Here is a 26079-nt window from a genome sequence, read left to right as displayed (position 1 = left end):
GCCAGTCTGTTTGCTTTTTGTACTTGATTACTTCTTTGTCCAGGTCTCCATAGCTGGACAGTGTAATTCCCAGGTATTTTATTTCCATTACTTGTTCAATACTGATGCCATCAATTTCTATTTTACATCTGGTCTGAGAAGAGATTGTCATATTAAATTCTTTTGCTCTTATGTTAAATCTGTGGACCAGTCTTTGCAGACTATCTTCCTCTTGGGCTATCAATATTGCCTCGTCTGCGTGACAGAGTATTTTGATTTCTTTGTTTCCCATTCTGTATCCTCTTCCTTTGTTAACGCTTTTGATGATTTCATCCATGATTAAATTGAAGAGCATGCGGCTCAATGAATCCCCTTGTCTTATTCCACTGCCTATTTCTATAGGTTCTGTAAGTTTTCCATCTATTATGACTTCCATTTTGTTGTTTTGGTAGATGTTTTTAATACCTAGTTTTTATAATCAAAGATCTACCCAACTAATCAAAATCGAAACCTGAACCAACATTTTATCTAACAAATAGAAGAAACATTTTTATCGTTTTATTATAAAAACATACTAATTTTATTCAGAGATTTTATTATTACATTATTACAATTTATTTATATATACAATTTATAAACTTGTCGTTTATACATTTTTTAATTAAAATTGTATTTTGTAGCTGTTCCTTATTTCATAAAGGAACCTGAAAGAGTTAATGCTGCCGAAGATGAAACGATCGAATTTAGCTGTATCGCTGGTGGTGTTCCAGAACCACAAATTAAGTGGATTCACAATGGAAAGCCTATCGAAGAAGCATTACATAACTCCAGACGAAAAGTTTTTAATAATAAGATTATAATAGAGGGTTTACAAAAGAACGATACTGGCAATTATGGGTGCAACGCAACCAACAGTTTAGGTTATGTCTATAAGGATGTTTATGTCAATGTGTTAGGTGAGTCTTCCGAGTAATATCTAATTTTCGAGATTAGTCATATAACACTTTCTGTTTGTAGCATTGGCTCCTGAGATCATAGAGGCACCTAGGGACACTCAAGCAGTAGATAATCAGAATGTTACGATGATCTGTAAGGTTTTAGGCGCTCCGAAGCCTAATGTAAAATGGATACAGAATGGAAGAGAACTCACTGGAGGAAAATACGATGTTCAAAACAATGGAGATTTAATCATTGATAAAGTTCAGTTCGACGATCGAGGGAATTATACCTGTTACGCTGAAAATAAATTAGGAAACACAAGTGCTATTGCCAAGCTTGATATAAAATGTAAGTTTTTAATTTTTATTCTTCTTTTCTACTATGTAGACATATTGCAAGACCTCCAGAACATTGGTAATAAGCACGCTAAAAAAATGCATATTTTCAAAAAAAAAATTCTCAGCTCCTTTATTAGATATGATCATGAAATATTAGAATCGAACGTGATTTTTAAATATTATTTTATCTTTGAATTAAACAAAAAAAATTAGTTCCCATGTACTAAAAAGAGTGCGCTAGAGGGTTTTCTAGTTTAGTTCTCAGGATTGGCACATCTGAAACAAAAAATTCCAACGGAATTACTTAAAAGAAAGGACCCTTGCAGGGCAATTAACCACGTCGAAAAATTAATTTTGATATGCAAAAATTGCAAAAGTTTTTCTTCAAATGTCAGCCATTTTGTTTTTTGATTATTATTTTCGATTAAAAGTTGTTGATTGTTTTGCAAGGTCGTTTTCTTTAAGTAGTCCCATTGGAATTTTTTGTTTAATATGTACCAATCGTGCAAAGCTGACACCTTTTTTTAGATGTCATGTTAGGCTCCCTCTAGAAAACGGGCTATTCACGGAAATAAAAACATTTTTTTTTGTTTAAAAGATAAATTCATGCGTTTTTTAGCCTTCTAATCTGTACTAGTACCTTAAAACATTAACTTTTAATTTCATACTGAATTAAATATAAAGCATTAAAAACGACTGTCAGTCGAAAAATAATCAATACTCCAACTATATTGTACTAATGCAAAACTAGTTCGGCTCTGTCTTGCTATGGAAACTCACTAAAGAGAATTAAATGTTTTCAGCAATGTCTGTTTTCGCTTGAAACTAATTTTTATGCGGGAATCATCTCGTTATGAGTTTTCTTTATCATTTTGAGTGTTTTCTAATATTTCCTCCATTCTTTCATTTCTTCCATTTTTCTCCACAGTTTTCCGTCTATTATCTTTTTGGTCTGCTTCTTGCCTTTTTGTCTGTAGTATCTATCCTCCAGCAATCCTCAAAAATAATAAAATAAGTAAGACGCGTGATCACTTACGTTATCGTATCATTTATCTATCCCCATGAATTTTACCAAGAAGCGCGTCAGTAGCGGAGAATTTATTTTTTATTTAGAGTGTGGCATACTAAGAACACATAATGAAAAGCAATATTTTTATAAAAAAATTTCTTGTCTCTATTGGCTTACATACTTCTTGTAGTTTATGAAGTTCTTTTTTCATATTTTCTCTGTTCTCTCTGCGGTGGATTTTCTTTTCTTCTTTACGTAATTATTTATATTCTCAATCTGATTGTCGGGTTCTGTGCCACTGCTGTTGTATTATTAATAAACGTAGGTTTTTTTGATATGTTTAATAACTTTTTTATTTAAGAACTATTACATGTTACAGTCATAACACGAAGTGTCATCCTTGCTATCTATGACGACTAACATCAAACATAAAACTAATATAACATCTTTTGTATTGCATATATAATCTTAATTTAGCTTCGTTATAAATGTCTGTCTATTTCGATCACTGGCATTGTTATTCACCACATCATCTCCAGCATATCTTCGCCGACATTCATTTCTTGAGTGTTTTGAATGTACACTGTTTCTTCGCACCATATTTCCATTTTCTTTTTCTACTATGTAAGTTCTAGAGGAGTTTTCAACCTTGGATATAATTCTGGCTGGGACCAGGTTGATCCCTCTTACATTACTGCATAATTCATTTCTGCTCAATGTCGTTTGGTCGTAATACTGCTTATATGATTTTCTTTTATCTTCTAACTTATTTCTTTCATTATCATAGTCAATGTTCTCTGGTTGCAGCATTTTTGCTTTGATTGGAAGATTGTTCTTAATCTTCTTTGTAACAGCTGAGATAAGAGATTTATCTGTTCCTGATACTGGCGTGTTTCTGTATTTTAATAAAGCTATGTTCAAGTCTTCACATTTTCTTAACATATTTGAATGCCTGAATCTTGACATATTTGTATCTGAAACTGCCTCCAATGGGATTCCAAACCGTGAAACTATTAATTTTAAACATTTAACTACTGTTTCGGCAGTTTTATTCTTTACCGGAAATACCTCCAACCATTTTGAACAGTATTCTATCAAAATAAAGTAAGTCCCTGTTTGGAAAGGAAGCTTAGGAAAGTCTCTAAAAATTAATGGTTCCTTAATATTATTGTTGCTAAATTGTTCACAAGTCTTACATTCTTAATAAAATTTTCAACATCAGCATTTATTTGAGGCCAATATATAATATGCTTTGCCCGATTTTGAGTTTTAGTAACTCCAAAATGTTTCTCATGCAACAGTGGGAGCATCTCATTGCGTAATGCATTCGGTATCATTACTCCATTATTATAAAAGAGCAAATTATCAAATAGATGTATGTCCCATCACGCAATCGTTTGTTAATCTTTGTAACACAATATCCTTTGATGTATATTCAATGAAAACTTGTTTTTCTCCTCTGTAAAGTTAATTGAGTGAACTATTTCTGTAATAAACTCATTATCCTCATTTAATATTCTGAAAATTTCTACAAAGTAACTCAGCAATCTGGCTTATATCGTACCTCAATATTATACTTTAAAAATTTTACCTTTATTCGTTGTAATCATTGTGAATGGATTTCGGATACTCCCTTTTTCATTAAATCCTCCAATGGACAATGATCAGAATCAATTTTAATATGACGTCCATCATAAACGTAATTATGAAATTTATTGCAAGCCCATAAAATGGCTAGATACTCCTTTTCAATTTGGCTAAACCCTGTTTCATTATCTGTTAGAGATCCTGAAGCAAAAGCAACAGGTTTTTGGTTTTGTAGCAAGCAACACCCTATTCCATTTTGACTAGCATCAGTTTGAATTACTCTCTCCTGAGTTTCATCAAAATTTTTTAACACGAGTGTGAACTAACCAATCCTTTAATTTTACGTAACGTATCGGATTGAAATTTTGTCCAGAAGTTGACATTGTTTTTTAGAAGTTCCCTTAATGGAGCCGAAATACTTGAGTGATTAGAAATGTAACTGCTGAAATAATTTCTCATTCCAAGAATACTTTGAAGTTCTTTTTTATTTGATGGTTCTTTTAAGTTTTTTATTGCTGAAATTTTATTACAGGCTTCATTCCTTCTATGCCAAATATATTACCCAAATATCTTACTTTATTAACCCTATACTGAATCTTTTTTCTCATTAAATTTAACATTTAGCTGTCTTGTCATATCAATGACTCTTTTTATATCATGATTCATATCATGTTGCTCCAGTGTTTCCCCAAAAACCGACAAATCATCAAAGTAAACTAAGCACCCTGGCAAATCACCAAAATTTTCTTGATTTATGTTTTGAAAAAATTCTGGAGCGCACTTAAGACCAATTGGCAATCTGTTAAATTTATATGCTACAAATATTATACTAAAAGCACACAATTTACTTGATTCTTTTTCTAATTGTACTTAATAAAATCCATATTTGAAGTCATGTACAGTAAAAATTGATTATTTTTTATAATTGTGTTCTTATTTCATCAAGTGTTGGTATAACACAATATTCTTTTTCTAATTCTAAATTTAAAAATTTTGGATCCAAACATAACCTTAGTCCCTTTTTTCAATAATTACCAAATTGCTTAACCACTCCACTGTTAGCACTTCCTTTAATTTATTTCTAATAGTTATTGGTACCCTATCTGGTGGTTTAGCAACCGGCAAAGCATCTTTTTTGAGTTTAAGGATACATTTTTTTTAAGTTCACCTAATCCTGGAAACGCATCAGTATTATTTTTAACAAAATCCTCTTTTGTCTCATATGTTATACTATCAACCCAGGGTAAAATTTTTAAATCTAAACATGATGGAAGACCCAAGATTGGTGTTTTCCATACTGTGCCTATTTTAAAGTAAATATTTTTACCCCCTACCTTATAGTTTCCATCAATTCTTTACTGTTCTTAATTTCATTAATAGATATTGTTGCAACTGTCATGTCATCTGCATTCATATTATTACTAATGCCAGTTTCTATTACCTCTCTAACTGCCCTTAAACCCCTACTGCTAGATCCATTTGGCATGTTGCGGCACATTATTTTCCAATGTCCATAACGCCAACACCTCTTGCATTTTTGACCATATGGAGGGCACTGTCTTACTCTATGACGGGTTCCACAGCTCTTACAATTGAACATTTCTTGATTACTACTACCACTTTTACTTGTGCTGTGTTGAATGTTTCTATCTGATATTTTATAACTCTAATTGTATTTTACAGCATCCATTTTTGTGTGAACTGTTGCTCAACATTTTTCAGTTATTTTGACAATTTACTAGCTCTACACATATCCACAACGTATTGTAAAGTTAGTTTCTTCGGAATGAATAATTTTTCTCTCAATTCTTTGTTTATTCCCATGACAATCGTTTCACGTAAAGCTTTATCTAATTCAAACCCAAATTCACAAGACTGTGCTAATTTTTTATATATTGTTTCATTTATTTCTGGTATACAGAATGCTTCTAGTTCACTTAATACTACTGTTTGAAAATTACCCTTTTGGAAATCCGTAAGTGTTTATAACCTCAACTCCTTCATCTATTAAATTTAAAAGAATATCAACTTTCATTTTCTCTGCCTTTGTGTCCTTTTCAGAGACAATCAAGTACTTTTCCAAGTTTTGCTTAAATTTTCTGAAATGTTCGGCTATATTGCCCTCAAATTGCATAGGATTCGGTAGTCTCACCTCTTGTATCTTGTATATTTAATTATAGGTATCACAAGGTTATTTGACTTCAACTTTCGGGAAACTTCGTAACAACAAATGTGATTTTATTTTCCGTTTGGCTGCGCCATGTTGTATTATAAATAAGTGTAGGTTTTTTTATATTATTATTAACTCTTTTGTTTAAGAACTATTAAATGAAAAAGCCATGACACGAAGTGTCATAAGTGTCATCCTTGATATCTATGCTTTTTTCTAACATAAAACTAATAGAATAATACTTAGTTCTTATTTTTCATCTATTCTTTTATCTATTGGTCACCCATGGTGTTGCAATATTTTCCATGTGATATCCTTGTTCCCACTATTTTTCTTGTTGTCTTTCTTCCCAAGATTTTTAGTTGTTTTCTTTGTAAATAAATGTTATCTTGTAAATTTTCAATTTTTGTTTCGCCTTATATGTCTGTCTCTTTCTAATATTATTTTATTGGTCTTTTTTTTTTTGTCTTTATGGCTTTGTGTTTATTTTCGTTCCTGTGTTTGACAACTTTTTTATAATCTGATCTAGTAGTATATTTAACAACAGAGTTAATAATAATTTCTTTTTAGCTCATACATACATTACGGATGGTCCGGAAGATTATGAAGTAGAAGCAAGAACTCCAGCTACATTCAGGTGTAACGCAGTAGCTGATGAGTCTTTAGACCTAGAAATAATTTGGCTCAAAAATGACCAACCCATCGACTTCGAAGGTGAGCCAAGATTTGTAAAATCGTCGGATTATTCCCTGACAATAACAAAAACGCATGAATTAGATTCAGGCACCTATACGTGTTTAGCTAGAACAGAGCTTGATGAAGCTTCAGCCAAAGCTCAACTCACGGTACAAGATGTTCCTAATAAACCACGTATGCTTGGAGTGGTATGTCGTAGTAAAGACGCCACCATAAGCTGGACGTCTATGGGAGACAATCGTGCTCCTATCTCCTATTATATTATACAATACAACACTAGTTTTATACCTGAGGAATGGAAAGATTTCAATCAAGTTCCTTCTGCAGATACAACTTACAATGTTCCTTTAGAACCTTGGGCCAATTATACATTTAGAGTCATAGCTGTCAATAAGATTGGACAGTCTAAGCCTTCTTCGCATTCGGATGTTTGCACAACTCCTCCAGAGGTAAATATTTGATTGATTTGAAGTAAATTGCTTTGAGTGATTCTTTAATTTTTTTTAGGTTCCTCATAAAAATCCTGATAATGTGAAAGGAGAGGGAGATCAACCCGATAATTTAGTAATCAGTTGGACTCCAATGCCTCAAATTGAACATGGCGCGCCTGGTTTTAAGTATCGAGTTGGCTACAAAAGAGCCATTGATGGTGTAAATTACGAATATGTGGAAATCCTTGATTACAAACAAAATAAATATGTCGTTCCTAATCAGTTATCATACCAACAATACAAAATTATAGTACATGCTGTAAACGAGTTGGGCGAAGCCAATGTGGCACCACAAGAAGTAATTGGGTATTCTGGTGAAAGTAAACCTGAAAAAGCGCCTACTAATTTCACTTTATTGGCAATTCAAGGTCCAACCACAGCATTGTTAAGTTGGGATCCTGTACCGCTTGAGTCTGTTAGAGGTCACTTTAAGGGATACAAAATCAAAACATGGAGTGATACATCAAGCATAACTAAAGAGATACAAGTGCAAGGTGGAAACTCCAAAGCACTTGTATCTAACTTCGATCCGTATACAAAAAATTATGCTGTAGTGTATGTCTTTAATGAAAAGTATAACGGACCGCCTAGCGATACATTATCATTTGATACGCCCGAAGGAAAACCTGGTGAAATGCAAGGCTTCGAAGCATACCCTCTAGGATCCACAGGTTTCTTGCTTAAATGGGAGAAACCTGATAAGCCAAATGGAATACTGACTGGTTATAACATATATTGGTCAAAAGTCGACCCATTCATGAAAGTTGACGAACCAAATCCCAGAAAACCTCAAATTATGGACCCGAATTTAAAAAGAGCCAAACTAGGTAACCTTTTACCAGGTACCAAATATAGGTTGTACATTGCAGCAACAACAAAAGCGGGGGAATCTAAGAGGTACTTTATTGAGCGAACTACACGAGCTGCTGGCAAAATAAAACCGTCCAAACCAACTTTTGAATACCAAATTATTAAACCAGGCCCTCCAACAACTGTGAGAATCCATTGGCTTCCAGCTGAAGATGGAAAGGGAGGTACCAGTTTCTTTGTTAAATATAGGAAGAGGGGTGACTCTAGTTTTGAAAAATCTCGCCTAGAAGAAAATGACGATTGGACAGATGTAGCAGGTCTTGACGATTCATCCGTGTATGAATTTATTGTGACTGCTTTCGATGGCAAATCATCTGCACATATGACGGATAGTGATATTCAAGAGATTAGCACGTACGATATTGACGGGCCCATAATTAGGGCTAAAGAAAATGTTGCTACTGCTGGCTGGTTTATAGGAATGATGCTGGCTATAGCTTTTCTGCTCTTAGTACTTATTATTGTATGTATAATTAAGAGAAATAGAGGCGGAAAATATGCTGTTCATGAGCGAGAGCAAGCCAATGGAAGACACGATTATCCAGATGAAGGAGGCTTCCATGAATACTCACAACCGTAAGTTTGTTTTATTTTTAAGCTCTCGAAAAGTAATCCTATTATTCAATATACTTCTGATGCTCCTCCTTCTCATAATTAGAAATTTTCTATTTTTCTTTAGTTTTGGCTATTAATTTTTACCATTCTTTGTAATGTCATTCTACAAAAGATTTTTTTCTTTAATAGAGATAAATTCTTTATAGGCCAATTAAGTTAGTTTTTTTACTCGAAGTAACTGTATTGTAATGAGATATTACAAAAGACTCTCATCTAGAGATTCATCAGTTTTTTAGTGGAACAATTTTTAAATATACAATCAAAACGTCGAACTCATTATTTGCTCATAACTTAAAAATTTGTCTATTTAGAGATTTGATTTCTCCAGCTGATTCTCCAAGGGAAAGTAAATGGTAAGAGAGGACCGGGAAGAAGACGCATTTCCTGGCTTCAAAATTTGCGAAAGTGGTATAACACGACTACCACTGAACTGTTCCGCGCTGCAATAAGCAAAGTGAAGATAGCCGTGATGATCGCCAACGTCCGGAACGGATAGGCACTTTAAGAAGAAGAAGAAGAGATTTGGCGTCAACAAAGACAACTTTTTCAAAAAAAAAGATACACAAAATGAGATGAGAATTAAAAACAGGATAGCCGACTGAAGGGCCAGCCGCTCTCTTCAAAAAATCCAACACAGTTTCAAAATAGATTATTCGGAAAAAAAGACATATCACTGGTTCTATTGGACCAAATTTGCTATTTTTTTAAATGGGGTACAAAGTTAAAATAATAACATTTATCGTATTTTCATTGCAAACTTCTCCAAAACAAAGCAGCTAATGGCTACGGGATGTACAAATATTTTCTTAAGTCGCATTTTTATATGTATTATGTATAAATAGGTCTGATGCCTCCCTGCTCTTTAAAGCAACCCCTTGTTTTTTAATTGTTAATTTTGCGCCACGCCGAGTTCCGCGACTGCTATATATACATACAGTGTAGGTAAAAGTTTATGGTCGGTATTGTAAAATTTAACAGGATATCTAACGCAGATATAAAATCATATTTTCAGCGAACAGACAAAGATAACAATCATATTTGCCCTTGGTCTCCCCTCCATATTTCTTATTGCTGCCCATTGCCCAGTAGTAAGACGATTAGTTCCGATTAGTTTCGATTAGTTCCGATCAGAGATATTTTACATATCTCTGGTTCCGATCCTAAGAAACTAGAGGTGGGTCGTTGACATTTTTATCGGAACCGTTTTTCGTAAACTGTAACTAGTTGATTGTTTATCAGTAGTTTCAAATAAGCGAGTACACAAAAAACATATTGGCTATTATATTGAAAGAAACTAACGAAGGATATATTTATTATAACTTAAAAAATAAATTAAACAATACAAATAGTACTTACATTTACATGACACATTATTAAATCGCGAATCGTCTAAATTGACATTTAAAAACATACGTTTTTCCACTTTTCTTGTTGTTTCTTCTTTTGTTTAAAATTAAACCAGATTTTGAACATGTGTTCACAATGCACAGATTTTGTTACAATACTACAATATTTTATGAATATAGTGGTTAAGTTAGGATATACATGGCGATGGTTTTTCCACCACTGTAATGGACAGTTCCAATCACCGTTCGAAATTTTTTGTGGGTAATATCATCAGACAAATACATGTTGACTTCTTTTATATCTCTAGATACAGGTATACGTTTAGATGAGTCATGTCTAATAAATTCATCAAAAATACACCATGGACTTAAGTCATCTTTATCAGTTTCTTTTTCTTGTACTGGTTAATTTTCACTAGTACAATCTTCTTTTTTTATAGAAGTAACCAGCTTCTTAACTCTTTCTTTTGTTTTTTATAACTAGGTATTCTGATTAATGAATGAGTTTCGATTTACGATTGATCTGCATTTTCGATTTCAAATCTTTATTGATAGTTCTTCAAAGGATTTATTTATTGTAAATATTCAATTATGAATTATTTTTCTTAGTCAAAATTATTGACCTAGTATAAGAATAATAATTTTATTTTCAAAAAATGCGCATTTGTAGAAGATGCAGCTTTTATGGTCCACTTTCTGAATATTGCAATGATTGAAACTTCTCCTGGCGCATTTCTGTCCGTTTCGACTACTTCTACTACAAGTACTGACATACTGCCACCGCCACCCAAGCGTCAAAAGGTGATGGATACTTCCATTAATAAAAATATTAGTTTAGAATAAAAGAAACAAATAGATATGGATTTAATAAACCTATGCAAAGACTCGTTTCATCCGTTTTCCATAGTTGAAGAACGAGCTTTTAAAAAGTTTGCATGGTGGATTCCTGGATATAAACCACCAACAAGAAAAACTTGTTCATTACGTCAGGCTCATTACTTCAGGAATGTTATACCAAAACTAAGCAAATTATTAGATCACGAGTTGTTAAAGAAGTAGAAAATATCTGTATTACTACTGACCTTTGGACATATGGAGCAACTGAGAGTTACATCGCATTAACAGGACAATATTTAACGGAAAATTTAGAATTCAAAACGATTTTATTAGGCTGCTGCCATTTTTCTGGAAACCATAATTCAGAAAAGATCACTTTTGAAATTAGTGAAATTATTTCACTAATTTCAAATTTTAGTTTCTAAAAAAACACATTTCAAAAAAAGTACCTTATCTTTAGAAAGGCTTTTAAAGTATCAATTACAACATAACAAAGTTCCCAAACGGCCAATCCAAGACGTGGAAACTAGGTAGAACTTCACTTATTACATGTTAAAAAGAATGACCGAGTTAGAAGAGGCAATCCGTTCCACTTTTGTATTAGTTAATACAGACTTAGACTTGGACCAAATCTAAATAATGAAGACTGGATTATTTGTTCTCAATTTTCCCAAATTTTACTGCCTTTTAAAGAAATAACAAGTACAATGAGTGGCAAAAAATACTTGAAGAATACTACATCCATAGTATCCGACGTAGTACAATTACTAATATCGGGTTTAGCAAAAAGTATTGTAAATGTGAACACATGTTCAAAATCTGGTTTAATTTTAAATAAAAGAAGAACACGGTTAACAAGAAGTAAAGTATAAAAACTTATGTTTTTAAATGTCAATTTAGATGATTCGCGATTTAATAATAACGTGTAATGTAAATGTAAGTACGATTTACTATTTGTATTGTTTAGTTTATTTTTCAAATTATAATAAATATATCCTTCATTAGTTTCTTTCACTTCAATAAATATACACATAAACGATAATAGCCATTATGTTTGTTTATGTAGGTACTCTCTTACTTGAAACTACTGTTAAACAATCATAGTTATTGTTTACGAAAATCGGTTTAGCCGCGTTAAGAGCGTAGGCGCAAAATTTCAGGCCAATGCTTTTTAAATGTATTCATTTTTTTCGAATCCTGAGAAAACTAAAAAATATTTTTGAAAAATTTAAACGCAGAATGAAAGGTGACATTATTGCCGAGGGCCGAAATAAACAAAAAGTTTTTTTGAATGAGATACTTAAAATTCAAAATCACACTAAATTTTCTCTTTTTTCGCCCCTGTAACTTTTTAAAATAAACATTATAGAAGTTTTCAGAGACTTTCAGCCCTCGGTAATAATGTATTCTTTCATTCTGCGGTTAAATTTTTCAAAAATATTTATTAGTTTTCTCAGGATTTGAAAAAAAAAAAAGAATGCCCACCTCTACTCGTTCGTTACCTGTGTTCCTACTTTGATTCGGTGCTTTGACTACGCGACATGAGACGTTGCCAAATAATTTCGTATGAAGGTTTATTTATTGTGGAGTTATATGCATTTTATTATTTTTATTGGAAATAAGGCACAATGTGACTTTAAAATAAGCTTATTTTGATGTTTAGATTTTTAATTCGGAAATTGTACTTAAAATACGAAACATTAATAAATTTTATTTACATAAAACGATTTCCGAAGTGGAAATCAAAATGTTAAATTAAACTTATTGTAAAGGAAAATTGTGGCAAATTTAAAATAAAAAACAGTAAGCTGCCATTTAAATCAATTCGCCAAAATTTGATTATCTTAGAACGTTGTTAAAATGCTAAAAAGACAACAGGTCAAATAAAACCAATAAATTTGGCAACTTCTCCTCTTTTCTTAGTTCCACTAATGCTATTTCGACGATATAATGGGCTGATCTAATATACCTCTCTCTTTTTAAATAGGTGTTTCTCACTCCATCTCACATAAGGTACATACCGACCATAAACTTTTACCTACACTGTATACGGTGTTATATATTAAGTTATAAACAATATTCGAAAACAGCGACTTTGTGTAATTGTCGTCAAATCTCTAAATAGACTGTAACGTAATATTTTGCCTACCACATAGAGTATTACTATGGGGGGTTGAAAATTGGGGGCAGAAATTATTGGGGTTAGAGATAGGGCAAGCAAAATAAACGAAACTTATGCGAACGGCACTCAGAGTTTATTTGGAGTAGCTGGGTCGTGGATAAGTGAATGGCAAGGGGGTTGGATTGGGGCAACTAAAAAAATGAAACAAAGGGGTACTTACATGAATCTCCTGGAGAAATGGACAAAACAAAACACAAGAAAGACCTCTAGCAATTTAAAATCTTTACTTTAAATTTTAACACAAAAAAGTTACCTGGATTGCACTGGGGTTTTACACAAAAATTCTGGGGGTAGAAACTAGACTTCACTGAAACTCAAACTCTGTACCACTCGAACAAGCTCATCTCCACTGTGATAGGACAAGACAAAATTGAGATTGGAAATTGGGCACTGGAACACAAGCTTTGGAGCTCTGCTTCTTAAAAAGACTGGAACAATGTGGGTATATTTCAAATCCTCACTTTAACTGTAACTATTAAATGAACAATTAACTGCCACTAAACTTATTTTCCATAACGTGAGACGAAGAACAAATTACAAATTTGATAAAAAATTTGGACAATCGCTAGAAGCAGCTGACAACGCCTCAGTGAGAGTGAGCAATTATCTTTTTAATTCATTCGCTTAACTTGGTATAAACAAAACATATAAACTGTAATATTTCATTCATTTGACGACGAAAAATATCTTGAAAGCGGTTTCGATCAAAAGGATAAAAGGGAAATACACATCTGTTTTACATAAACAAACTTTTAAAAACGTGTTTATATTACTTGGCGACGCAAAAGGGATCGAAAGATTATTTTTCGGTATTTTAACTTACGGTACGAAAGTAGAGAGAAATACACTGAAATTATTCTTCGGTGTTTTACTACATATACGAGGGGATTTCAATAGATACTGAGGAATTTTAAAAATGCTACAAGTTTTTAAGTTACGAACAAAATTATGAGTTTGGCGTTTTGATTGCTTATTTAAAAATAGTTCCACTAAAAAATTGATCAATCCCTAGATGAGTCTTTTTGTAAAATCTCATACTACATAACTTCAACCGTCAAACCCGTCTATACAGTTGTGACGATTGATTGATTTATTGATTGGCCTATAATTCTACTCTTTTTGTTAGACTTTTGTCTGGTATTTTTCGAAACACTTTCAATTTGGTGGTTTATTAGGATGGTTTGTTTTTTGCTACTACAATTTTATGCCTATACATTTATGTGAATAAAAATTAGTTTCTCCAAATTTTGTCTTTTCTCCATTTTTCCCTTATTGTATATTACTTTTAATCTATTTTTTTAAAACACAATAATTTTGTATCGTAATATTTTCAGATTGGATAACAAATCCCATGGACGTACTTCTATGAATAGTGACTCTAAAGTTGGCCCCGAGAGTGACACCGATTCCATGGCAGAATATGGAGATGGTGATACGGGTAAGTGCTATAAAGTACATATATTTCTTTTGGCAATTTCTCGATTTATACATATTTTAAAATTACGATATTTCTATAGACCTCTTAAAATTGATTAATATTTTTATATTGGAAATAGCTCTTTCGTATATTGTCAAATTTCTGTGTATATTAATTTTTAAATATTTTGTGTGCGCGCGCTCGTGTGTGTGTGTGTGTGTGGGTGTGAAAGATCTGGCATAATATCACGTCCATCAGCCCACAAAATGTTTTATTTATGTTAAAAGATATTTTTTGTTCTTATTAATTTTTAAATATTATTACTTAAAACTTCAAATTTTTTTTCTTCCTAGTGACATAATGTGTTTTCCAGCATTGGGCTGAATCATTGTAGATTTCCTTCTATATATTGTTTACCCCATTAGCCTCTTGATTAAAAACGTCCATGAAATTTTCAACATCTCATTACACACCTCATACTAAGGTTTCTGAACATCATAACCCGCCATAATATATAGCATTTAATTATTGAATTCTTTTTATGTTTTTTCTCCATTCCGTTTTTGGTCAGGCGTTTTTGTCTATCATGCTAAACTTCATTGTACGTCATCATCATCATTGACTCTACAGCCCATGGTGGGCCTTATCCTATTCTAGGATCACTTTTCATTCCTTCCGATCTTTCACCTTGGATATACTCACCCCCAGAGAAGAGATTTAACAATATTAATGAATTTACGAGCAAATACATCTCCTTGAATAGAAGTCAGATGTATTCCCACTTCTGCATTGAATCGGGACTGAAATTGTTGACAGTGACAGTTGCCAACTGACAAATATGTTTTGTCACTTGAAGTGGGGCATAGACATTTTATATATGTTTATGGCATAGAATACAATCGAGTAGATATGGGGTCTGAATACGGGGACTAGAATCGAAATAAGTGAAAGATTAAACAGAATATTTAGTTGATAGAAGGTTGAGCGCCAACTATTTTTAGAAGAGAAATAGTAACACAAAAGAGAAAGTTAACAAATCAATAAAATCAAAAGAAATTGGAAAAAAATAATGATTAAAGAAAAATAACAAACGTGGCATTTATTACGTTACAAGTTTTAGAATGGTTCACAGAGAGGTTCTCTTTCAGATATCAATTTTCATCTGATCCGCAGTACTAGGAAAATTTTACCCAATCACTATTACAATATCGACTGCGAAACCCTTGATCCAGATTCCTTGGCTGTTAAGCCCATGAATCAGGCAGTACATTCCATAATTTTGGTGAGAATTCTCCCCTTGAGAGCGCCTCTTAGTTGTTCTCAGGTTTATGGCACCTTCATACGAATTCGTGGATATTATTCTACTTTGAAGAATCTGACCATTCACTTGCATATTGTGTTATTGATTTTCTTCCTTATCAGTGCAATATGTATTGACTCGGTATTGTCCAATGTACCTTCGATGTCCAAAAATGCAGCAATGGCGACTCATTCATAGTTTTCAATATGAATGAAGTCAAACTAATCTGCATTTTGCTAAGCTCCAAGCTTTGGAGATGAGCCCCAGAGCATGGCTAGTTCTAAATATATAAGAGAGCCCATAACTATTTCTAATCCCTCTTGGAGTAGCCTGGTAAATATACCATTTCGCCCCACAGTTTTATATGATTCAAACAACGTTTTAGTAGTCCATCTGACCTGAGAACCAAAGATCCCTTCGTAGGTCCAGCCAGCCAATTCTAGTTGAGTTAAAGTTTATTTGTTGATTAGCTCCACTAGTTAATTACGTTGACCCTGAGGAGTAGAGACTGTGGATACTCTACAGCTCCCTCGGTGTATTACTTCCCATTGGGCAATTTAACTAAGTTTATTAGTTTTATCTCTTTCAAGAATTCTGTTAACCCTGGCACTGTCAGGTACACTTTCACTGTTCTTTCGCATCTTTCCTTATAGGACAGTATTGTCTTATTATAGGTTTTCAGTTTAACATTATATGCTTCTTAATAATCTGATTTCTTCGCCTTGTTAAAGAAGCGTTTTGTTTCTCTTCTGAGATTATATTGCTCGTTATTCCGTCGAGCTGCTTGTCTGGGCGGGCGACTTTCTTTTAATAGGAAGTTTTTCTCATATAAAGGGACTATTGCATGTTGCAACCAGTCTACTGCCAGCTCAATCTCAACCTTTTCTTTACAATTTAGGAGAGTTTTGTACCTTTGATTTAAGATCCCTCCTAAATGATTCCCAATCGGTCGATTTAGGGTCTATATAAAACCTGGGTTACGGTTTGACTGAGTTAATTTTAAAGCATATGTATGCAACTTACTTTTGTTGTTTATATCTCCGCTATACCAAATAGTATGTTGGACGTTAGAGTCGAGTCCAATAATTAAGCTCTTTTGCTTATTTTTGGTATATTCTAGAAGGTTCTCTAAGTTAGTCGCTGCAAGTTGTTCTTTAGAATCAATCGGAAGATATAGACGCAACAGTTATCTCTATATGCGACCCATTGCAATTCAGTTTTATTCTGTCAACTGTCATGTCTCCCCTCCAGAGCTCCATAACTGGTACCAAGTTAAACTCAGACCTGCAATTACAAATTCTTATTTTGGTGTCTGGTACTCTCAAAAAATAGTTCCGATTCATTAACACTTAGTCCCCGTATCTTACCTTCATTTATTCACGGTTCTTGAATAAGCACCATGTCAATGTTCTTCTGAGCTATTTTTTGGCACGATAGTGCCGAAGCTGTTTTTTTTCGTGCTGCAAATTGACCTGTACGATCTTATTTGCAGTTTATTAATTTTTGGGCCTCTCAACAGTCCCTTTTTATCCCTTTATTTAGCTATCGGCTGGAAAAAGTAGTTAGGCTTCCATTGGAGACTTTTGAGCTCTTCTGACTACTTATCAAACAAGAGACTTATATGCAGTCCTCCTTCCGTGGTTGGTCTGGAGCCCAGAATCTCCCAACGATTTTGAGTTCAGGATTTTGTTTTCCAATTCGTGTCGATAGAGCCTTCAGATCCTCATTTTTAGTCTCTGAAAGATATATCAGCACGCGCATGGATTTTGGGAGTTTTTCAACCCTAACGACCTTACACTCCGTGTCTTCTTCTAAAAAGTCATTTGTCATCTTAAATGAGTTCCCGCCAGCAAAAATCAACCCATAGTACCCATCCGTGAATCGGTTTCCTTGGTAAGGAGTGCAAGGAGTCTCGTCGATAAGTTTAGAAAGGGCAAATTTTATTGCCCCAGTGTCATTCTCAGATACAGATTTGTCTGGGTATTCTTTGGGAATGACTGCCGTCTTTATCCCAGCAAGAGCAGCTTTATAGTTACCGCTGCGCTGAGCCCTTTAGAGGAGGCAGCAACAGTTCTGCTCTCTTTTTGTTAATTTCTCCTCGGGGTGCTTCTATCAGACACAGCCCGTTTAACAGCCTGTGTGAATTCGGCATTCCCTGTAGTATTATTTTGAGGAATATGAAGTAAGTCAATACCTCGTTTCTGCATTTTGCGGTCCAGCCTCCTCTGTGCCTCAGATCCAGAAACCTCAAGTCTTTCGTTATCTTTCAAACGAGCCCGCATTACGTCCTAAGTATTTTTATTACTTGATGTGGTGGGTTTTTTTTTTCAGAGTCTGCCGAATAGCCTTAATGGCGTAGTTGGTCCTCCTATGAGTCCCCTGGGGTTAAATTTTTATGTTTGAGGATTTAATAATTTTCATATTAATCCCACGAGTACAGGGGAAATAGTCGGTCCATATTTGCAGCGCTCCCTATACCGGTAGAGGCCTAAAATAGAGGGGGGTGCATACAACTATTACAATTTCACATTTACCTTGTGTCTTGGGGGATGTAGGTAAAGTGTGAGGAAGGATAACCTTTTCTTGGTTGTACTCAGAGTGTAGAATAGACACATCTAATATATATCGGGTCGAGTAGACCATGCGTTGGCGATGTGAGTAGTGCCATAGACTGGAGATGTGGCACTGAAACCTAGAGCGTCGTCTATAGAAGTTGTGTGAGGGTTGGGGTTACAACCAGATAGGTGAAGAAGAGATGGTATGGCAGAGCAGCTAGAATTGGTTGCTCCCATCTGGGGTAGATGACCGCACGTATGGCAACTCCACTCCCTAACCACGCTTACTTCACTTAGCAGTCCTTAGCTTGCCCCGTCGCGCTCGCCTCACACGAATTAGTGGCCGCGACAGGACAAGAGAACGACTGCTCCTCCGTTTAGTCGCCTTTTACGACAAGCAGGAGAAAAACTATGGAGATATTCTTGAGAGGCCCATGCTACACACGGGAATTAGTTTTGGCTTAATCGAATATGTATTATTTTTTATAAAACATTTAACAATATACATTCTTGTAGGCTTTATGGTCCTATATCCTAACGGTATAACTATTTACAATATTTTATGGTGAAGTTATTTCTTTTATATTTTCATGATATACTGATTAATTAATATCAAACATCAGCTTTTTAATATTCTGAGAGGTCTGTAGGTATAAGCGTAAGTAAAGCGCATGCTCATTTATGGTAGAAATTGGCTGAAATCGCCCTCTCTTTCCATTTTTTTATTTTTGTTTTTTTTTATGATTTCTGTAGAGGGTATGAATGAAGATGGGTCATTTATTGGACAGTATGGCCGAAAGAAGGGTCAAGGAGAAACCACGTCACAAGGATTTGCGACACTTGTTTAATGTGTAAGGTTTTTATAGGTATAACACTAACCAAGAGTTTGCCTTATTAGGTTAAACCTATTTTGCTTACTAACAATCATCCATTGAGCAACCTCAAATATTATTTAGGTATGGTTTTATTTCTAATTCAATGGCGTGTATTTTTTCCGTGTTAAATTACAGCTAAATAACACCGTACAACAAAATAATTCAGGATTTGGCGTAAAGCAACTATCTGAAAAGTATATTCAATATATTGTACAGTATCATAATTACCAATAACAATTTAAACATGGTTGCCATTATTCAAACGGTTAGCCAGGGCACAAATGAAAGTTTTGTCAAATAGCCTACGTTCAGAAAGATCGATAGATAATTAAATTTTAAGCAAAAAATGTTACAAAGTTTTTTTAAAATCCAATACTTAGTTATTCGTAAGCGAAGATGTAATAAAAACTGTTTTTAACTGTTCTTCGCGAATGACAAAAGAACCTTACTTTTTAAGGAAAAAATAATCTTATGAAAAATAAAGTTTATAAAAAAAAACAAAGAAATTTTCTTTTTTCTTTGTCGAAAATTGTTTTTATGGCTTTAACGTTTAATAACTGAAAAAGGGCAACTTGTCAGGGAAAACTTATGGAATATTTTTGAAAGAGCTAAAGTACACATTTAAAATGAAATTTTACAAAAGTCCTTGGGACAATTTTTTTAGCAAAAAATAACAATAAAAGAAACGTTATTACCAGTAAAACTAAGTTAAAAAAAAATCACTTTATTTATGCACCAATAATATGTTCCAGAAGGTTGAATATGTTAGAAAGCGTAGATTGGGAAAAAAGTTGTTTTAAATATTTGATGGGTGAATTCTATGAATATTGGTTCTTTATGATAAAATATCTAGAAGTATCTCTATAATAAAATAATATACACCGTTTTTACAGTTTTCAATAATTTAGAATTTAAAGTTATAATGTGTTTCTAAAATTCATTCAAAACTGTAAAAATACTGTATATTATTTTATCATTCAGATATTTATATAGGTCTAATATTCATAGAATTTACCTTTTTAGTTAGTTAAACAGTTAAGACACACAAACACAAGGATAAACGAAAATAAATGTCATTGTCGTTTAGGACATCCGCCGTTGCCGAACACGCTTTGAGAAGCGAAGAACATCGGATACTATTTGAAGAAACGCAGATGCTGGATAAAACATCACAGTATTACCCACGGTTATATCGGGAAGCAGTGGAAATATATAAGCATCCAAATAATTTTAATCAGATAGAAGAAGGACTAAGAATTAACAAAACATGGATACCGATATTAAAATCCACAAACACAATTCCCGCAAATCACGCAAAAAGAAAAGTTACAAATGACGACACGTCCCGTCACGCCGAAACCAGTGGAGGTGAGGCGAGTAGAAAATATAAATATGACCTTCGTAGTACAATGTGGCGTCAGTTTCAGCTTACAAGCGAAGCAGTACCATCTCCAGAATATGCCAACCCCTAGTGTTGGCGAAACGTGGAGAACTAATCTCAGAAGACAACGGCTTAACATCCCGAATAAACAGTTTAACAATATCTTACAACTCATGTCAAAATTTCAAATAGACCGCCAAATATGAGAGATATTAGATTTGATATTTTAGGTTGCTCAATTAGCTTATGTTTTTATATTTTACGGTCGGGATAATTATTAAATGGTGTCGTTTTTAAATTTGTTTGAAAGAAAAATTTGTAATAAAAAAAATTGGTGACAATAATGGACTAAGTGCCAAAAGCTTGATTTTAGCTGTACATTTTTTTTATTTTGACAAAATATTTTAATAAGGAAACACAAACCAAATGATTAATTTATTATCGAAACCAACATTTATTTAACCCTTGTAAACTCTTTGGAATCGTTTCCTCTAATCGAAAATAATATTTTCATCAAAAATATTGTAACGTTAAATTAAAATAACGGTCCGTTTTATACACATTATGTATTTACTCTTACCATCTATTTGTACAATTGCTTTTTAAAATCCATTTACAGACTAACTTTCTAATAACAAAAAGCGATCTTTATATATCCACACAATATCTAGAGAGTATTGCCACTCGAAGCATCGCGACATTCCAATAGCAATAAATATCAATCTTTTTGTAAGTTTAATCGGTTATCAGAGTTTACATAGTCTCGAATAGTAAACGTTGTTTCATATTATATTATTTTTACCATCAAGTACACAAAGCAGATTTTAACACTTTTTTAACTAATATATGTAATTGTAATTAATTAATTCTTCAAAAAACGTTACATTACTTCCTATCGTAGTATCTATTGCAGATCCTTCTTACGCTCATATAAGAAGTTGGAAGAAAAAAGATACTCCACATTTTAACTTCATTGCCTGCGGTTGAGTTTTTAAAAATCTAATTCAATTTTATTTGAACATTCAGTTTTGCCCCCGTATCAGCGAATAATACGTTGTACATTAAACACATTTCATTATCACAAATATGCCAACTGACCTATAGAGTATTGAATATAGATATATAAATGACATAAGTACATCATATAAAATCTTAGAAGTTATTACATTACACGCTACACATGTACAGTATTTTGATGATGTACTCACCATCATTATTTAATGTTTCCATTCTTCTTAGTGCTCCTATGATGAGATTATAATGATGGTCGAAAAGCAATCTATGGCAATTTTTTATGCGTTTTGCATTAAAAGTTTACAGTAAAAACTGAAAACAATACAACGTTGGTCATAATCCTAACCTATCTGGAAGTCGAAAAGGGCCGCTGTTAGAAAGAGATCTATTTATTAAATCGCTGGTTGATGCAGACCACGTTTATGGAACAGGTTTCTATGGTTGACACAAATTTTCTACTTGAAAAACATTGGCATGGAGGGTTATTTTCTTTTTCTTTTAATTTCATTGAAGACTTATTGCAGAGGCATCCGTAACTTGAATTCCTCATTCTACAAGTAGTCCATTCTTTTCTTTCAAACTCTATGCAATCCGGAAAGCTCCTCAAAAATGTTCAAGTATTTACTCGGTTTTTTTTAAATAAATTTCTTCTTCCTCCTCCATGTTTTCCTAGGAAGATGAGTTATTGTTGGTGGTAAATCATCATTTGTCAATATTTCGTTGCGTTCTTGTATATGCTCATTAACTTCTAAAATGTTCAAATCAATTAATACCTCGCCTCCAACATCTCTTATGTAAGTTATGACATCATATGAATTTTTTTTTATTTTTATATAGGACGAGGATTATTGGAAAGGTAAATAACACTAGCTTTGTCAATCTGCATTGCCACAAAGTAGAGTTAATGAGGCTCTCCATGCTTTAAATGCGGGAGAGTAATTTTCATTTTTCTGAATGTATATCCCGTTGGACATTTTCTTTCATCACAGTTGAAAAATTGTTTACATTCGTATTCCCCATTGTCAATAATTTGCTTAAGCTCGGTTGGAAATAATGCAGCTTCTTATCAGGAAATGCAACTATTACAAAAGTTTTTCTATTCCAGAACCTATGCAGCTGTACTCGGCTCACAATAAAAACTTAACGTTTTTCCCAAGGCCTTTTCGACTTAAACTTATGTGTTAGCAGCAGCCTTTGCAGTTTCTTACGAAACAGAACAAGCTGCACTAATTTTACTAATTTTAAAAATTTCTTTCATAGTTAATTTAGTCATGTTATAAAATCTCACCATACATGCGAATGATTTCTTTTCAATCTCTACCATATCCAAAATTTGCACTTTCTTGTTTATTAAAACAACACTTCGGCTTCTCTTAGGTTTAGCACTATTCTACTCGTCACGAGTGCCTCCCTTCATGGTCATTATTTTAATGCGCAATGTTTGCGACGCACAGACACAAATAAATAAGACGTATGTCTTTTGCGGCACGCAAAAGCTCGCCAGTGTTATTCATGCCTGTCCAGTTCGTTATATGCTGTAGCCACGACATTCGTCTGCTAACTACCTCTCTTCTGCCCTCAGTCTTTTCTTGCATAATTAATTGAGGAATTGCATATTTTTTACATCTCAGGATGTATCCCAGGTATCCAATTTTTCGTACCTTGATCAAGTTGAGTCTAATCCAATCCATCATCCTTGATTAGACCAAAAGCTAGAAGAGTTTCGGTATGAATCATTAGAACAAACATACGAACACATAAAAACCTGCATGAAGACAGCAGCCCTAGAAGCTCTTGGAGAAGTGGACCAAAAATACACCCAACAAACTACGAAATTAACCGAAGACACACTAACATGCATAAAAGAGAAAAAAGAACATATAAAATACCTGAACACAAAAAACTATGAGGACTTGGAACTATACAGAAAAAAAAAATAAAGAAGTGAAAAGAAAAGTAGCAAATGAAAAAAATGAAAGATTGGAAAAAACATGCACAGAGATAGAACAGCACATAGGAGGAACGAGAAATTCAGAGTCATGGCGCATCTTAAAGTCGCTCCAAAGAAATAAGACAGAGAAAATCAAGATCGGTCAAATCAAAGAAAACGAATGGCAAGAATACTATAAAAAATTGCTAACCGAAGACCGCCCCGAATTCAAACAATCAGAAATAGACGGAATAGAAATCTACACACATGACGAAATCGAATTAAGCCTAGCTGAGGTAAAAAGAACGATCAAAACTTTAAAGAACAAAAAAGCAGAAGGCCCCGGCGGAATACCAAATGAATTGATAAAAAACGGATCGTAAAAGTTATTCCGTATGATACATAAAATGTTTGAGAGAGCACTGAATGGAGAAGACTTACCGGCAGAATGGACCCAAGCATATATCGAAGACATTGAAGTTCCACGAAGATTAATAAACGCGGTAAAAGCACTCTACAAGAATAACGAAGTAGCTATCAAAACGGGCAATAGAATATGCAGGCCATTTAAGACGACAAAGGGACTACTACAGGGTTGCTCCACATCCCCCACCCTGTTCAAAATATTCCTGGAAAAAACCCTGAAACCATGGAAAAGAAAGTGCGAAGGAATGGGTATACCAGTAAGGAACGAATATCTATATACGCTAAGTTTTGCCGACGACCAAATAGTGATCGCACAAGACGAGGATGACCTCAGTTTTATGATGAGAAAACTGGAGCAGGAATATACAAAGAATGGGATGGAAATAAACCTAAAGAAAACTGAATACCTAACAACGGAGAATACAGAAATAAAACAGCTGGAAATAGACGAAGGTAAACAAATCAAAGGAACAGACAAGTATAAGTATTTAGGTTTCATAATATCAAACAAAGGAACAACGGAGGAAGATATAAAAAATAGACTAGGACAAACAAGAGACTGCATACGAAAATTGAACCCGGTACTATGGGATAAGAACATCAGCATGAAAACAAAGAAAAAAATATATAATACCATGGCAAGAAGTATCCTCACTTATGGGTGTGAAAATGGGACAATAAATAAGAAAACCAAAAACAAAATAAGAGCAACAGAGATGGAATTCCTAAGGAGAAGCTGCAGAGTAACAAGAAGAGACAGAATAAATAACATGGAGATTAAGAGGAGAATGGGAATGAACTCCGACATAATAGACTACATCGAACAGAAGAGATTAACATGGTACGGACATGTCAGAAGAGCAGACCAAAATCGGTGGATAAATAGAATAACAGAGTGGAGCCCGATAGGAAGAAGAAAGAGAGGCAGACCCCGAAGATCTTTCAGAGATGAGGTGGACGAAGCAATGAGTAGAAGAAACCTACAGGAAGGGGACTGGCTAAACAGGAAAAATTGGAGAAAACGGTTGAGTGAAGGAATACAGTGAAAACTGTGGAAATCCTTGTATATATATATATCAAGTTGAGTAACTCTCTCTTTCTCTCTTGCTCTCTCAATATTTGCCCTTCTTAAGACTTCCTCGTTTCTCTCCCTATCTCTCCATGGTATGCGGAACTATTAACATAGTGTCACTAACATAAAAAAAGCGAATATTTAAAAATGGGATACCGAAAAACGAATCCTTTACATATTTTTTTACCCCGGATGTGAGATACCACGGATACTGGGGCACTACCACTTTGTCGTCGACAAGATACTTATCAAATGATACAAAATGAATGAAGAGACCAATTTTATGTCGCCATACTCTCTTATAATCTTAAAATAAAATCGAATAAATACAAACATATTATTTTTATTTTTACCAATCGAGTTAATAGATTTGCCGTACTCTCCATGATCAGCTGTAAAACGTCTTTTTTAAAAAAATCTTTTGATACCTAGTCCCTTATTTATATCAAACGTTCAGTTATTTGGTAAGGTAATTTCATAACAGCCATTCCATTTAATATTCAAATAATGTACAGTTGTAAGGATGTTATCCTTTTCAGGTAAGTTATTATCATAAAAGTTGTATGCAATTAATTCTATATTGTATATATTTTATGCGCACCAAAAATAAAATATTATAATGTGCAATTTATTCCCAGTAGATATTGGAACACAAGCCATCATATAATTGTAACTTGTAACTAAAACTTTATATGGTCCGTCTTTTCGATATACATTTTTACATTTCTCGAGATCTTTCTGTCTTGTGCCATATCCTTCGATGTCGTAATTGTCCATCACGTGTTTATTGACCTTCTCTTGTTACACTATACGCTATACGGGAAGTCGACATTTAACAATTATTTGTATTTAATGCTTCGCCTTTGGTGTAATGTGCCTTGTGTTTTTAAACTATGCTCGTCTAATCAAGTATTACTAGAGGTCATGTTTCTAATGAAAGAGGTCATCGTTTGATACATTATATTTCAATTTTTTTTATTAGTCCCCACGTTGTTCGTTAATTATGCAACACTTGATACGTCCTTTCGTTTTAACCTTGTTTAGGCTATT

General features: G+C 33.6%; 1 protein-coding gene across 4 annotated transcripts in view; it reads left to right on the top strand.

The window, feature by feature from the left end:
• Positions 1-26079, top strand: part of Nrg (Neuroglian) — a 114392-nt gene that overhangs the window by 79944 nt on the left and 8369 nt on the right. For 3 of the 4 annotated variants that reach the window (XM_072545831.1, XM_072545830.1, XM_072545832.1), the window contains exons 6-10: positions 660-935; positions 997-1266; positions 6593-7167; positions 7226-8655; positions 14394-14497. In XM_072545831.1, the coding sequence (XP_072401932.1) occupies positions 660-935; positions 997-1266; positions 6593-7167; positions 7226-8655; positions 14394-14497 (2655 nt within the window). Of the gene's footprint in view, positions 1-659; positions 936-996; positions 1267-6592; positions 7168-7225; positions 8656-14393; positions 14498-19084; positions 19183-26079 lie in introns of all 4 variants that reach the window. The other variant, XM_072545833.1, reaches the window with a different exon arrangement.

This window comes from Diabrotica undecimpunctata, chromosome 10, assembly GCF_040954645.1.
Source record: "Diabrotica undecimpunctata isolate CICGRU chromosome 10, icDiaUnde3, whole genome shotgun sequence".
Lineage (NCBI taxonomy): Eukaryota > Metazoa > Arthropoda > Insecta > Coleoptera > Chrysomelidae > Diabrotica > Diabrotica undecimpunctata.
The sequence above is the reverse complement of the archived record's forward strand: the minus strand, read 5'-3'. Positions and strand labels throughout refer to the sequence as shown.